The 15,309-nt window shown below is 42.3% G+C and overlaps 1 protein-coding gene across 1 annotated transcript in view; it reads left to right on the forward strand.

Annotated features, from left to right (window-relative positions):
- The window catches only part of CELSR1 (cadherin EGF LAG seven-pass G-type receptor 1), a 155,482-nt gene that overhangs the window by 131,232 nt on the left and 8,941 nt on the right, over positions 1-15,309 (forward strand). The window contains exons 21-27 of the mRNA XM_065743564.1: positions 163-364; positions 664-831; positions 3,263-3,389; positions 3,909-4,109; positions 8,336-8,510; positions 12,995-13,107; positions 14,414-14,493. Coding sequence (XP_065599636.1) covers positions 163-364; positions 664-831; positions 3,263-3,389; positions 3,909-4,109; positions 8,336-8,510; positions 12,995-13,107; positions 14,414-14,493 — 1,066 coding nt within the window. The remainder of the gene's footprint in view (positions 1-162; positions 365-663; positions 832-3,262; positions 3,390-3,908; positions 4,110-8,335; positions 8,511-12,994; positions 13,108-14,413; positions 14,494-15,309) is intronic.

Below are 15,309 nucleotides of genomic sequence, written 5' to 3' on the forward strand. Positions count from 1 at the left end.
TTATATCATGCACAGATATTTTATGCACTTTGCATAATGCAGATTGCTGTAAACTTAGAGCAACAGAAGTATTTCTGTGTCTTTGCAAAGCAAAATCACCAGTTTAAATGGTAGCTTCAGTGTTTGCATGGAAGGAGTTTAATATTTGTGTTAATTCCATAGCAGCACCTACGATGAGGCCTTCGAATCAAAAATTATCCTCTAAGGCCAACAGTGGTGCACTAAGCCCTGAGAGTACGTTCACAAAGAGAAGAAAGCGTCACCCCGATGACTCAACCCGTCACACTGTTGCCATGGTCATTATATACAGGTCCCTAGGACAGCTCCTGCCTGAAAACTATGACCCTGACCGAAGGAGCCTGAGGTGAGTGTTCAGCCAGTCTGTGAATTGTGCAGATCTCTTTCCATGTGCTTCTTCCATGCAGGGGAGGCAGAGCTCTTTTATACCAACCAAGTATCATCTGTGCTACAGTTGTCACTGCAGTGCTGTCTCTTGTACTCCTCTGGCACATTGTGGGAGAACAACTGCAAGAGCAGAGTCAGCAGGCCTTGGGAGCTGAGCAGTGTGGGAGTACATCTGCCTCATGGAAGTCTTCTATCTGCTAAATCTGTGCTTTGCATTTTAACATCGAGATCGTTTTTGTTGTTTTTCACCTTCTGCAGGTTGCCAAACCGCCCTATTATTAATACACCTGTGGTGAGCACAGCCATTCACAGTGATGAAGAACTTCCTCCCAACCTGGTGGAGAAGCCCATCATAGTGGAGTATGCCATGCTGGAAACGGAGGAGAGAACAAAGCCTGTCTGTGTCTTCTGGAATCACTCCATCATGTATGTCTCTGCCTTCTTTAGGGCTGTGCAGAGCAACTGTTTCGGTAGCAAGAGAGCTAGGAGGATAATTCTGGAGAAGAACCTTTTTCACTCAGTTTACTCAACTGGGATATAGTTCCTGGTGGAGCCAAGTACTCACTTTCCATTAACCTGAGAACAATAAAAAATTATCATCTCTCATAGCAGCTTTTCAAACAAATGGCTAGCCATGTGGTTTCTAACAGATACAGTGCCACCGTGTCTTTCTGCAGTATTATCCGAGAGTAATAAATCTCACAGTCTCCATCTGTTTGCCCATTCTTTTTGCCTGTACATGTTCAGCAAGATAAATGTAGCCTAGCTCCTGTGCCTGGATTCGTGACTCCCCTGAGGTCCTTTAATCAGGGCTCCCATTGCTTCATGCCCTCTTCTTAGGAGAGCATCTCTGGAAGACTGTTCAGCTCTTATATGGGCTGAATCTTCTCCTATCACACACTAGTGACTATGGATGGAGTGCAAGGCAAGCAGGCACCAACCAGTGATGCTTGAGACAGGGCTAGTGCAAAAAATAAATTAAAAAGCTAATGGTGGTAAAAAGGAGATAAAATATTAAGACTATAAATCTCAGGAATCATTTCTGAATCAGAAGTCAACTCAAGGAAAGTGGCACTGAGAAGAAGCAACTTTCCTTTCACCATCTATTATATATCTTTTTCCATTTGTTTTAGAGGAAAAAATGGAGAAAAGAAATACCTTATTCAAAACCTTAGACCTCTTGCTGTTGGTAGTAAGCAGACAGTACAGGACAGCAAGCATAAGCAGAGAGTGAATCTAGGAGAAGAGTATGAGGGAGAAGATGAAATATTAAAATATGACTCATTTAGGTATCTTGTATTCAGTAAATTAATTAGTGAAGATCTGAAAAAATTGAAGAATTTTATATACTAATGTGTCTTTCGTTGGGTATATGGGATAGTGGAAGCAGCGTGGCCCTGCTGGGGATACTTCTGGAGTGCTGATAAAACAAATGAAAATGCATTGAGAGGCAGCAATCCCTGATGATCCTTGAGGTCCCTTCCAACCCAAGCCATTCTATGATTCCATGATAGCTACATGTTCATCAAGTAAAGATTTTCTAATATTTTAAGTATTTCATGTATAACCATGAAACCATATAAATAGCAAAAGGATGGTATTGTCAGCCCACACTTAGAGGAGTAGCTGTTACTTATTTTCTCATGGCCCTAAAACTCTAGTAAACCTATGGAAAAACACACTGAAAGGTAATATCCTGTGTTGGAAATAAAAGAGCAAGCTAACGTAGGAAATGTTTGCCTCCTAGTCAAAAACTTATGGAGATTATATCATTAAAAGAATCGAAGAGGCAAACAGAAATGTATTTTGTTAGCAATAATAAACTACTCCACTTGCCTGCTTGTAAAGAAATCTGAGATTGTATCAGCACAAAGGTTAGATAAGCAATTTCTTGATGTGCTTCTGTGTACAGATGATTCTGCCAATTATGAGGAAATGACAAGTCCCTTTTTCATAAGTTTTTAAGCGTTGTATGGGCTTGAATAACTCATTAGGTCTGATTCATGATTCATCCATTTGCTATTTGCTGGCAACTTCAATGGCATTGCTGTCTGTGTTACATTTTCCTACAGCCTCAATTATAAAGGAGCTTGTAACATAATAAAAGAGTTTTTCTAAAATGTGAGTACTTCTCAAGAGAAAATGACATTAAAACTATTTAATAATTATTTTGTTACTGAATGTAAAAGATCACCTGTGTAATCTTTCGAATAGAAAAACTTTCAATAATTGCAAAAGAATTTTTATTACTCATTAAAGTCAGGATAAAAAAATCTAGACACAAAATCTTTTCTGGAGTTAAGGCTGAATAGGGTAAAAGTTTTAAGGGATTGGTTCCTCCATGATGTTAATACGTTTCCTGATATAAAATGTTAACTCCTGGTTTTAACTTTTCTTGTCTACTTTCTAGAGGAATAATGTGATGAAGTCATATTTCCGCTGAAATATATTTCATGTAAGAGCTTTACTAAGTGTAGGGAAATAGAGATGCCTGAAAAATGTCGGTGTGATTTTGGTATTTTTTACCTCATACGGTTGCTATGATCAGTTTGCTCTGAGCAATCACTTCCCCATATTGCTTGTATGATCACTGACATAAAACGAGGACTTTTTAGAATTATTTTTAACTCAAAACAGATTATGGCAAAGCCACAACAGCTGGCGAGCAATATTTCAACTCAGGGCTTTTTTAAGTTGATTATATTGTCAGGCAGGTGACCGCTGTAAATATTTCTTTCTTGATACTTAAAGTCCTCTTTGTTTGTGGAGTAAGAGCTGTCTTGGAGAGCAGCAGCAGCGGGAATTGAGAGTTAGATCTAAGGATGCCTCCCATAGATACCTTTTTTTTTCCCCACAGGATTGGCGGGACAGGTGCTTGGTCTTCCAGAGGATGTGAGCTGTTTTCCAGAAACCAGAGCCATATTGCCTGCCAGTGCAACCATCTGACCAGTTTTGCTGTCCTGATGGACATTTCGAAGCGAGAGGTGGGTGATCCCAGGCTCGTGCCCCAGTGGGATTTTCAAGGGTTTTGATCTTCAAGGACCTCCAAGATACTTTGCACCTGGTCAGTGTGTGACATAGCCTGCAGTGCATATCTGTGCTAGCCTGTGTGGCAGAAGGCTGTGCAGATGAGGGAATGAGATAAGGATTATAGGTGCACAATAGTTGTGGCACCACTTGATATTAAGTACACGTAGAACTACAATGGCAGGAACAAGGATGTAAGCTCCACAAATTTTTAACATTTCAGGATAGCCTCAAGAGGGGCAGTCTAGCCTGAGGCACACTAAGATTCTCACTTAGCTCCCTGCTCCTTCTGGATACTGCCCATGCACTCTCAAAATGTTGAGTGACTCAAGAGATGACATCACCCACTCCACTTGGTCTGAAGCAAATCTGTGCATTGACTCAGTAGTAATGAAAGCACTGACTTCCCAAGTAGTAGGTCTGATTGGAGGAAAAGAAAGGAAGAACTCAGAGATTCTGTCAATCTCTTCCTACAGAATGGGGAGGTGCTTCCTCTGAAGATTGTCACCTACACAACTGTTTCCATCTCATTGGTGGCTTTGCTGATTACTTTCATCCTGCTGGTTCTGATCCGCACACTGCGGTCCAACTTGCACAGCATCCACAAGAACCTGGTGGCTGCACTGTTCTTCTCCGAGCTTGTCTTCCTCATTGGAATCAACCAAACCGAGAACCCGGTAAGAGTTACTTCATCCCTACTGCGAGAGTTGTCAGACTTTAAATCAGGGGCTCATACTGTGACTTTTGTCTGCTCATGTCTGTTTCACTTTCTCTTCTTTTTTACTTCTGCTTGGCCCAGACAGTTGTTTAAATGTCAGAAAGATTGTATTCTTTTGTATATTTTTTATGAAAAATAGCCATGCTAGGAAATATGTTATTTTCAAAAGCATGACAGCAGTCCTGTTGAAGGCTTATCCTAGGAACTGAATCCCGAATTCCATTTTCTTCCTTTCTATCAGTGTGCCTTGCTTTGCCTGTTCAGTAGGAGTCTCTCCAGTTTCTCCTGAAGCAGGTACTCCACAAACCCCAAATGGCTTTTGGTGTTGACAGGTAGATTATCAGCAGTGCTCTACTGTGCAGGTGCTCAGTGCATGCTGCATACCTACCATGGCCGTTCTGGAGAAGCCACTTGCCAGGCATGGGACAGCTTGCCACATTCAAGGATCAGTAGGAAACTGTCACTTTGCCTTGTGCTCTCCAGCCACTGTGAACCTTGGCTTCAGACTTTCATACCTGTTGCCAAAGCTTAGTGCATAGACCTCCAGCATTCTACACATCAAGAAACATGAGCCACGAGTGGACCGAATGTGAAATACACAGTACACATGTTCTGTCTTTAGAACTTCATTGCTATTTTATCTCCGTAGTGTTATATGTGGTATTGCTCTTAATTCTTAGTATTGCTCATCTCAAAAGTCGTGGTTGCCACACAGACAGGTAGGAGACAAACAGGCAAGTAGTCCAAGCTTCTCAGCCTCCTTTACCAAACAGACAGCAGACAAATGGACAATGAGATGCAATAAAAATTCTGTCCTTAGCAGATATGAGGAATATACAAAACAGGTTGCCCAAAGAGGTGGTGGAAGCCCATCCCTGGAGACGCTCAGGGTGAGGCTGGATGGGGCTCTGAGCACCTGGTCGAGCTGTAGGTGTCCCTGTGCATTGCAGGGGGGTTGAACTAGATGAACTTTAAGGGTTCCTTTCGATTCAGATGATTCTATGATTCTGTGCTCTTGAATTTTGTCTAATTTCAGCTTCTGGTAATTGGATGCTGTTGAGTCGTTCTCATAATACATTTGATAGACCTCTTGTCTTCCCTAGAGCCCCACATTCAACAGTATTTCAGTTAGAAAACTAAGTAAAAGTGCAGTGCTTTAATTTCCTCAGTTTCTAAGATTCATGTCACTCTGATGCCTTTTTTTCAGGGCGTTCTTCCCTTCTTTTACCTTTTTGGAAATTGTCAGTGCTAAACTGGACAAAACTTTCCATCTCACAGTGCCACTTCCAGTCCCATATTCTGATATTCCCTGATATTCCAGTCAGCTGCTTTACAGTGAGGCCTTTCACAGTGACCTGCCATGAGATACGGTCTCACATCATGTGTGACCTGCATTGTCTTTGTCTAATAATAGATGAGTTCGCATAATACAATAACTGTTTCTCAAATGAGCTCACCTGCCCAAGTGATCCACGGCATTCTGTGTAACTTGACCTTTCTCATGTCTTGTTGAGCACAGCACTCATTTTTCACTGTGTTTCACTAGCAGAGTTTACATGCTTTCAGTTCTTGGACATGAGTACTGTGGAGCAGAGGGACGAGCCTAGATGTCTGCAGCACCTTACAAAGCTCAGGTAGTGAGAGATGGCTTCTCAGCTCCAGATTCCTTTTGCAATATAGTGGAGCACCAAGCAAATACTTTTAAAAGCAGTAAAACAGTTCACTTCAGCAGTGCCAGAACTACTCCTGGATGTACTTTGCAAGGTTTTTCTCTTCTGTTGCTTCCCATTTTCAGTCTTCAGGGTTGCAGTCCTGTCCTGTGCTGTTACCAGGGCTTGGTGAAACAGCCCAAACCCTTAACCCACTTATGATTTAAGTTGCAGAATGCATTTCATGGAGCAGGAAGCTGCTCCTTACAGCCTACCCAGTCAATCTGAGAAGTTAGGAGGGTCGTAAGCCATGTCTACTTGAGACAATTATTCATCTGTCTGTATGGAATGAGAGTTGTCTAACGAGTCATGCACTGATGAACATAAAGAGGGAAAGAATGCTGGAGCACAAATAATGCTGCGCTGCTTGGCACCCAGCCTGGCTTTTATGGGTTTCTGTGAATTAACAGTCACATTTCTGGGTGAGGTTTTAATCTTTCCCTGGACAATTGATGGAAAGTGATTTATTTACCTTTTTTTTCTTACCTGAAAAAGGTAATGTTCAGGGCAACAGTCTACTCATACATATGTGCCAGTAGAAACAAAAAAGCCCCGCTTACATAGAGGGAGGAAAGACCTTTTATTTGGTGAGACATTTTTTTAATAACACTTGACACTGTAATAGAGCTGATACAGTAAGTGAATCCAGAAAGCTGGCGATTATAAAATATCCTCAGCAAAGTTGAGCAGGGAAATCTGAGTTGTGGTTCTGAGCACTATGCCATGCAAGAACACTAAAATGTCACACTAAAATCAGAAGGCAGGGACAGTGCCACAAAAGAATCAGAAGCACAGAGTAAAATATTTTGAAACAAAAATTGTGTGGTTACTCAAAGTGCTCTTAACTCAAGCTTATCCACAGATCCTTGACAGAGTCCTTTGCTTTGCCCCTCAAACAAGCAAATGAATAGAGCTAATGGGATAGATTTTATCTTGGCTGTAGGATGCTTGTGGTCATTTTTATTTTCAGCCATCAAACTCTTCAGCTGGGAGAAAAACTTAGTTGGAATATATTGCAAAAGATATAAGCCTGTGAAGCTCAGAGGGTTCAAAGTAGCCATTTTATCACAAAGTTGACTTTAGCTGCCAGTTTGCCCTCTGTAGCTATTTCTCTTAGTCGTATTCTCTTTGATTTCCATGAGTCCTTCATTTTTGCTGCTCTCTGACTGTAGTATGGCCAAACACTCTCATCCCTACCTGCTTATTAATGCAAGTTCCCTCACTCCTTTTCATACAATTTCTGTTACTCAATCCTGAGTTATTATCTCTTTATATAAATCATGCCAGCTCTTCAAGAGCTGCTTCCTCCTTAGTATTCCTTACATCTGAACTCTAGCCTTAGTGTCAGAGATCCTTGTGGCATGGTCCCACAGGGACAAAATGGCGTGCTGCTCTTATGCAAGAACATAGAATCACATCAGACTGGAACTAGGACTTGGACTCAGTGATCCTTATGGGTCCCCTCCAACTCGAGATATTCTATGATTCTATAAATTCAATCTATTTGAGAGAGACGTTTCACTCAGCTGGTAAGAAAATACCTCCAAGAAAGGCTGAACTTCTTTGACTGAGGTCTATAGTTCATTTTTTTGCTCAGATGAAGCATATTCACTCTTCTTGGACTGAAACCTCATTGATTTCTCTCCGTAGAAATGGGGTTTTACTAAGCAAGAAGGACCTGAGATGAAAATCTAAAATCTTTCTCACACTTCCCCTCCACCTCCGCCAAGCACAGTTTATTTACCAATATCACCACGACCCATTGTCTACCTTAAAACAAAGCAGAACTATACAAAAACGGTGCAGTTGCATGGAGAGACAGCTCTCACTGGAAAGAGCAAAGTAGCAGAAAAACCCATGGACTGGCCCTTGGTGTGTAAGTGGGAGACAACAAGTCAGTGCAGGGAACACTCAAGAACAGTTTGTTGACTTTGCAACTAGACTGGTCTGGTTGGTGCAGTGAAACCCACTGTTGCTGAATTTGATGGAACAGTGTTATTCAGGAGAGACGCATGAGCGAGGCGGGGCAGAGGGTCTGCAGCCTCTGCAGGGCATCCCCACCTCCTGCTCTGCACCAGGAGGAAGAGCCAGGAGCTCTGCCAGCACTGCTCTGCCTGCAAGCAGGAGGAATTCAGACAGAGGGGCCAAAAGCATCAAGTGGGCAGCAAATACGCACAGGGAAATGAACCACAGAATGCATGGCAAGGGCAAGGCAGTGACCAGCATATTGGACCAGTAGGGTAAAGCCAAAGCATGTTCAGAGCAGGTGCATACCAATATAAAAAATAATTCACAATATGCACAGCTTTTCTGAATCTGAGTAAAAGCAACAGAAGTGTAAATTAATGGCAGTGTGATCTTTCTGCCAAACCCTTCCTATCACACTCCTCTCTATCTGCACTTTGAGGTCGGTGACTCACCAGGCTGCGTATTTCAGAAAAGCAGCTCTAATTTCCTTGCTCTTTCCCTTCTGCAGTTTGTGTGTACAGTGATTGCCATCCTCCTGCACTACTTCTACATGAGTACCTTTGCGTGGATGTTCGTGGAGCAGCTCCACATCTACCGGATGTTGACTGAAGTGAGGAACATCAACTTTGGGCACATGCGGTTCTACTACGTCGTTGGCTGGGGCATTCCTGCCATTATCACAGGTACCCTCAACCACTGCAAAGCAGCTGTGTTTGCTTTCCCTGCCATCTCTGCTGGAAATCTCAGGAAAGTGACCCCATCCAAGATGGTTATGGATGCATTCAGCTGCTGTTGTCACTGGAGTGCTTTCCTGCATGATGTGTTGTGACTAGTAGAAGGGACTGGAACTTGGCAGATCTGCTCCCCAAACGTCTGTTGTCCCAGCTGAAGTGATTCTGAGGGTGTTAGAACAACATAAACATAATTGCACCCAGATTAAAGCAGGACTAGTTAACATTGCTTGGCTGTAAGTGTGGGCTTATTTGAACTACTTTGTAGTCATCCGAAATAGTCTTTCCCCATGCTGGTAGGCATATGCATGTCCGTATCCACGCTGGGATATGGTCACAGTTTCTGAGGAGGTGGCTGCAATGGCTTCAGAAGTAATGCTACCCATGGGGCATTGCTGTCCTTCCCTGGGCATTCCCTCTGCAGTGCCCACAGCCATCACTAAATGCTCCCTGAAGAGGATTTCAGCAGCTCCGTTTTACTTGGCATGAAAATGAGCTGGGAATACTCAAACAGCCTTTTACATCATTTCAGATAGAAAAGCAATAACTTTCAGTTGAGGAAAAGTGATGAAAAGCTGGAGGCAGTAATCTTTTAAACTGTTGCAGGGTGTTCTGCAGGAACCCATCTACCTCCGCCCGCACCGTTCCTATTTTTGCAGTCAGACATTTCCAGTGCTGCCCTGAGCACATGGTGCTGCCTTAATGCGGGCAGACAGCTCCTTGGGAAGTGTTTTGCAGAACAGTTGGAGGGGAGTTTTTTGCTTCAGCTATTTCAGCATGTATCTTTTGCCATATGGGAAATCAGATCTTCGGCAGACAGTTAACTTTTCCTCATTTATTTCTATGGATAACAACATACTGTCAGCAGTGACAGAGATTTAGAGATCTTTCCAATCAAATAAATAGCTATCAATCATATACACTTGGAAAAATATTGTGGAGCAACTTAGACTTTTGAAAAAAAAAATATTTTTTTTTTTCTATGTGACTTAAAGGAAAGTAATATAAAAACATAGTATGGGGAGGAAGAATGTCCTTTCTGGAGACATGCTAAGATTTTTTGTGTCAAACTATGTGTAAATACTTTTCACTTCTGTCAGTTTATCCAGGATGCAGTGTAAGGTCCAGAGGGCTCCACCACTCTGGACATACCCCCAGCACTTCAAATAGAGAATGCCTTTTCTGTAGCATTTCAGACTTGTGCAGCTGTTACCAGCACCACTGCAAGGTCTGCGGGAATATTCAGTGCTGTCAGATGGTAGGCAGCATCACTTCTGGTAGAAGAGAACTATTATCACCTGATGGAAGGAAACAGTTAGCATTTCAGAACATCTAGCTCTTCAGTAGTATTTCATCTGAAGGATTTTCCATTTCTTGTTTGGTTTCTCATTAATTTTAGTGAATTGAGAGTGTCCCAGTTGCAGTATTATGTTATCTGTACATTACAACTGCACCACTTCCACATTTTTTCTGATGAGAAATTGTTCCCTTTAACATGGAACAATTTTTCAGTATTAAAACTATATATATGTTACGAATCACGGCTCCAGGGTGCCTCTTGTACCATAAATTCTGAATCCACTGATTTACAGTTAACTTAAATGAAAAAGTCAGATACTTATTACTGAAGGAGTCAGAGGATTTTGTGGAATCTACAGTGAATCAAGAAAGCTAAGCCATTAGTTTGACCTTCCAGGTTTAAAATCATCTGAAAAGAAAATAATTTCCTTATAGATCGTGCAATTGGGATTTCTTGCCCTCGGATAGCTTTGTTACATGCATATTACAAATAAGTTTCTGTTAAGAATTTTAAAGTTTATTATCTAAAGGAGGTTCCGACTTCCTAACATGCATTTTGAACACCATTTCTTTGAAATTTCTTGATGAGAGAAGGATTGTGTATGTTTTTCAATATGGGAAAGAATTTTAGTCTTGGTCACCCAAAGGACATTTTAATTTTATTTAAAAGGTAACTATGTAGCCCAGTGCATTTCTTTTGCAGATATCCTGGAAAAAAAATGAACCTCTGGCAGCAGTCAATTTAACCTGTTATTCTTTTTTTTCCTCTTCATATTTTTTATGCTTGAAATGACATTTGCTGTGAACTGGGACATAGAATTCCTAAAGGATCTATGAAGAGACCAGGCTATTTACAAAAGGGAAACCTGAACTTCAGGGGGAAAAAAAATCTTAGCAAAATGTTTATATAAGGAGCAGCCCAGTGGTGAGGAACCACATTTAATCACTCCATACAAAAGCAAATTTCTGTGAATAGATGTAGGTTTGATGGCTTATAGCCATCAAAAAGAGTAAGGATGTGGAATATTCCTCTGTGGGGAGCAATAGTGGAATTTGCTTAAAGCAAATTAAATTCACTTTAAGTTGGCTCATTTTAAGATGTAGTTTGATCCATCTAGGAAAGGGATTTTATGACTTCCTTGCCTCAGGAACAAAACTCTGGATTTGGCATCCATCAAGACCCCTCTTTGTGGCAGCATGCTGACTGGCTGGCACACACTTGCAATAAATGCTTGCCATCGAGAGCTCATGCTAAAACAGGTTCTTTCATTGTCTTTAAATCAGTATACCCCAGATCATATTTTTTGCCATATCTCAGGATTTGCTGCAATTCCTAAGCAAGGTGATGAGTCAGGAGAGAGGTAAGGCTGATGTGCAGTCGCTGCAGGGCCTGCAGGAACTTAGAAGGGTCAGAACGTGCTTCATGATGTGCTCCTGGCATGTTCATGGGGTGGGTGCTGGGCTTCCCCAGCAGAGCATCCCCAGTTCCTGTGGGTATCATGGAACTGTCTTCAGGCCACACACTCAGGGCGTTTAATTGGCATGCAAAAATGTTCTTTATATTAAATTGCACTGGCTGAATTCTGCCTTTGGGTGAAGTGTTACTTCACATATTGTTGTGAAATTTGTACCACCTCCAGTAAAATTTGAACCACCTACCTGAAGATTGCAGGTTGCCCCATGTGTTCAGTGGGGAACTTTAGGGTGGGATTTTGAGAGTGAAAAAATACTGCAGTCTGCTAGGTACTCTTTGAGCCAGATGTTTGGTCAAACTGTAGCATAAGTCCCACTAATGGGGAAATCCAGGCCTGGGTCTATAGAATTACATCAGTATAAAATACTTTATGGTCCCTTAATCATTTATGGCTAATTCTTTCTGGATGGCAACTGCTGAAGGCAGTGGTGGTAGAGCCAATGGGAACAGAGAGAGAGAGACCAGTCCTATCTCATTCCACACTTCAGAGAAAACAGATCCAATATCCACCGCTCTGCTAAATAGCCAGTTTAATTTTCATGGGCCATAGGCCTGTACCAGATGTGAACGTTGGCCACGTGCCAGTTTTCATTCAGAAAGAGTAAAACACAGCTCTCCCTTTTTTTCTGTGTCTTTTTGTCAGAGCACACAGACTTCAACTTGGGACAGCGTTTATTAATAGGCACAAATCCCCACTGCAGAGCGCTGCCACGAACGTGGGACGCCTGCTTGAGGCAGGTCATATGCTCAGCACAATAGGTGCCCCTGGTGCCCACACAACATGCTGCAGCCATTTACCATATGTCACTGGCCGAGGGCCTCGTGGGGATCGATTTCTGCCTCTTGAAGAAAGAAGAACTCTGCGGTATTTTGCAGGCCAAAGGCAGAAATGGCAGTTGTTGCCATAGGAGCAAGGTGTAGGGCACAAAATCGGATAGCACTGGAGATTGGGAGAGGTTGGACTCTGAGATTCTTTCTCAGAAGTTTCCAGGCTTTGAAAAATAAAACAATAATAGGTGTGTTCTTAACTCGGTTGCCTTGGGGCATTTAGCAAACTCCATTTCAGGCAGTGCTGAAAGCAGTGTGAGGTAGTCACTTACCTGGGTTTGCAGGTCGAAATGAATCAGCCTCTGCTCCTGAGCTCAAGCAGTTAAATCCCGTGAGTTCCCAAGTTCCTTTGTCTCCAGTGTTATTTTAGTGACAGTAAGCTCACAGCAGTTAAGAATGCACTTTTTTTATTGTGTAGACATCTCCTTAGTTATGATTCATGTCATTCTGCTGTGTAGGCTTATTGAAATTCCTCAACATGGCACTCACCCTGAAGGCTTCAGCACGCTGTGTGAACATGGCTGTAAGACCATGCTGGAACAGAATTAACTTGGGACTTGCATTTACTGTAGATTTATGCAGCTGAACTTTATTCTGATAGGCAAAACTCAATAGTGTCATCTGATATGGGATAGCCAGTGTAAGGGTTTTGATTTACGGAAGTTTTATTTTAATATTTGTCTAGATTTTTATTTCCAGGATTGTCCTATTGAACACATTTTGCCATTGTAATTTTGTTTGCTCGGCAGTGATTTGACAATGTTATTGCTGTGGCTGGTTATAGAGATCTCATCAGCAACTTTCTGATGACCTGTCTCTCCCTTCTGTGGCTCAGGGCTTGCTGTTGGGCTGGATCCACAAGGCTATGGGAACCCTGATTTCTGCTGGCTGTCTGTTCATGACACCCTTATCTGGAGTTTTGCTGGGCCCATTGTAATTGTTGTAGTGGTAAGTATGGTGGAGTTCACATCCTGAGCTGTCTCTTCCATTCTACTACCTTTTCTTTTGTGTTTTGTCAACCAATAATCACAGTCTGAAACAGCAGTATTCCTGTCTTAGAAGCCGGTATACTCAAGCTTGCATCTTCTGCTTGAAGAGATAACACGTGATCTAGGCTTCTGGAAATCAGAGGGCTGCCAGTGCAAACATGGTTTGTGGACAGTCTAGCACTGTGGCTAGAGAGGTGCTTGTTTTTTTCCCGTTTGCTTTGTTCCATGTTTGAAACATTGGTTGAGCAGCTTGTAAAACAAGACAATAAAATGAGCTACAACTAGCTACTGCATTCAGAATTCCTACAGAAATATTAAATAATTCCAGTTTTAGGTACTCTGAAGAGTTGGAGTTTTTTCTCCCTTAAAGCTTCTCTGTCAGAAGATGCATATACATGCGACTGTATCTCGTATACCACGTGCAGTTCTGGTCTCTCCAGTAGGAGTGAAGTACACCTGGAAGTGGTGTGAAACGGGGCTGTGAGTTACCTGAGTCATGAGACAGCCCCCACTGAGGAGCAATTAAGTGAACTATGAGCCTTCGGCCTCAGGAGAAGAAAGCCGCAGAGAAGAGGATGGGCAGAAGCCTGTAGTAGTGTGGTAGCTTGGAAAATATAGCTGTGAAGTGCTATTTATTGTCTTCTCCAGTGCAGATAGGAAGAGGAGGAGGCAGATTCAAAACAGGATGAGCTACTCCATTGCTCTCTCAGGAGATAGATAGAAATAGGATGATGACAATGGTAAGCCCTACATGAGCTAAGAAATTGAGTGACTGAAGAAACTGACAACACAGGTTTGTTTTTTTTTATCACTCTGCGAGTGATAGTACAAGTGAACCACCCCACCTAGTGTATCCCAACTCTGGAAATCAATGGAAGCTGGAGGGGCTTTCTGAGGAGCTATTACTGAATGCTTGCTCTGTTATTATATTCTTATATCCTGCTTTGGCCTCAGAAGAAACAAGGTGCTGGGTGAGTGGACTGTGATCTGGATAAGGGCAACTGTTCTTGAGTTCCTGTGTTTCATTCAAACCTCTTTGCACAAGGCAGTCTTACCATGCTTCACCCAGAATCCTAGAACAATCTTGACTGAAACTTGGCTTGAAACAAGATCAGTTTTGGAACCTGAAGAGACATGTGGATTGAAGGGAAAATATTCTTGGCACTCCAAACCATTTTAGGCTAAAAATCTCATTGTCATTGAAAAATGAACTCTTAACAAATTTTGAGAAAGAACTCATGCTGCTATTTCAATTTCTCTTCCAGATAAATACTGTCATCTTTATACTAGCAATGAAGGCATCATGCAGGCGAAGGCAACGTTCGTTTGAAAAAACTGGAGTCATGTAAGTTTGGGTTCAAAGAGCTGTAGAAGAGGTTCTGGCCAGGAATAATAAAGGGATAGAACTACCTAAAAGTGAGCGTCAGAGTTGGAAATAAGTAAGATATTTGGAGAAAGAGCCAGTCTGCATTGGTAGAAGAGTTTGGTATCTCTTTACCAGTGCCTATTCTTGGGGTTCGCTTGGCAGCACTGTGAAAACCTGTACCACGTTGCTGTGCACCACTGACAGGTGTAGGCATGAGAGGAGAGGGAAGAGCGAAAGGATTGGTTTCCGAATGGTGTCATTAAAGTCCTTCCATGTCTCTTCCCTCATGCTGCCTGCTAACACTTCACCTCACCCCTGGCGTTCCCAGGGGGGTTGTCCTCGTGCTCTCCTGTAGCTCAGATACGTCTCCTTGATGCATACCAGGATGACTGGCTGTGTCAGGCAGGGACCCATTGAGGTTCCTGTGCTGAGGACTGGCCTCCACCCCCAGCCCTTTTGCCATGGGATGAGTAGAAAGCTCACAAGCTGAAACCTGCTGCCTTTCTTAGCTGTTGTGGCAGCATGCTCCCATTAAGCCTTATTTTGCCCAAAGCTCAGAAGTTGCCTGTGAACTACAGTGTGATTATGGCAAGACAGCCCCTTTTTACGAACAGGTAGCTGTATAAGATTTCAAAAGGCTTTTGGTAGCTACTTACTCAGCATTAGATCTCAGTTTTTGTTTTTTTTTTTAAGTTTCTTTCTTAAATCTTCCTAAACAAATGAGTATAATTGCTACTTAATGGCAGCTATTTTACTGAGAATATGAAACTTTTGCCTCTAGAATTGTGACTTTTC

Source organism: Cyrtonyx montezumae, unplaced genomic scaffold (assembly GCF_038088225.1).
Source record: "Cyrtonyx montezumae isolate F1298 unplaced genomic scaffold, pur_monq_1.0 scaffold_3, whole genome shotgun sequence".
Lineage (NCBI taxonomy): Eukaryota > Metazoa > Chordata > Aves > Galliformes > Odontophoridae > Cyrtonyx > Cyrtonyx montezumae.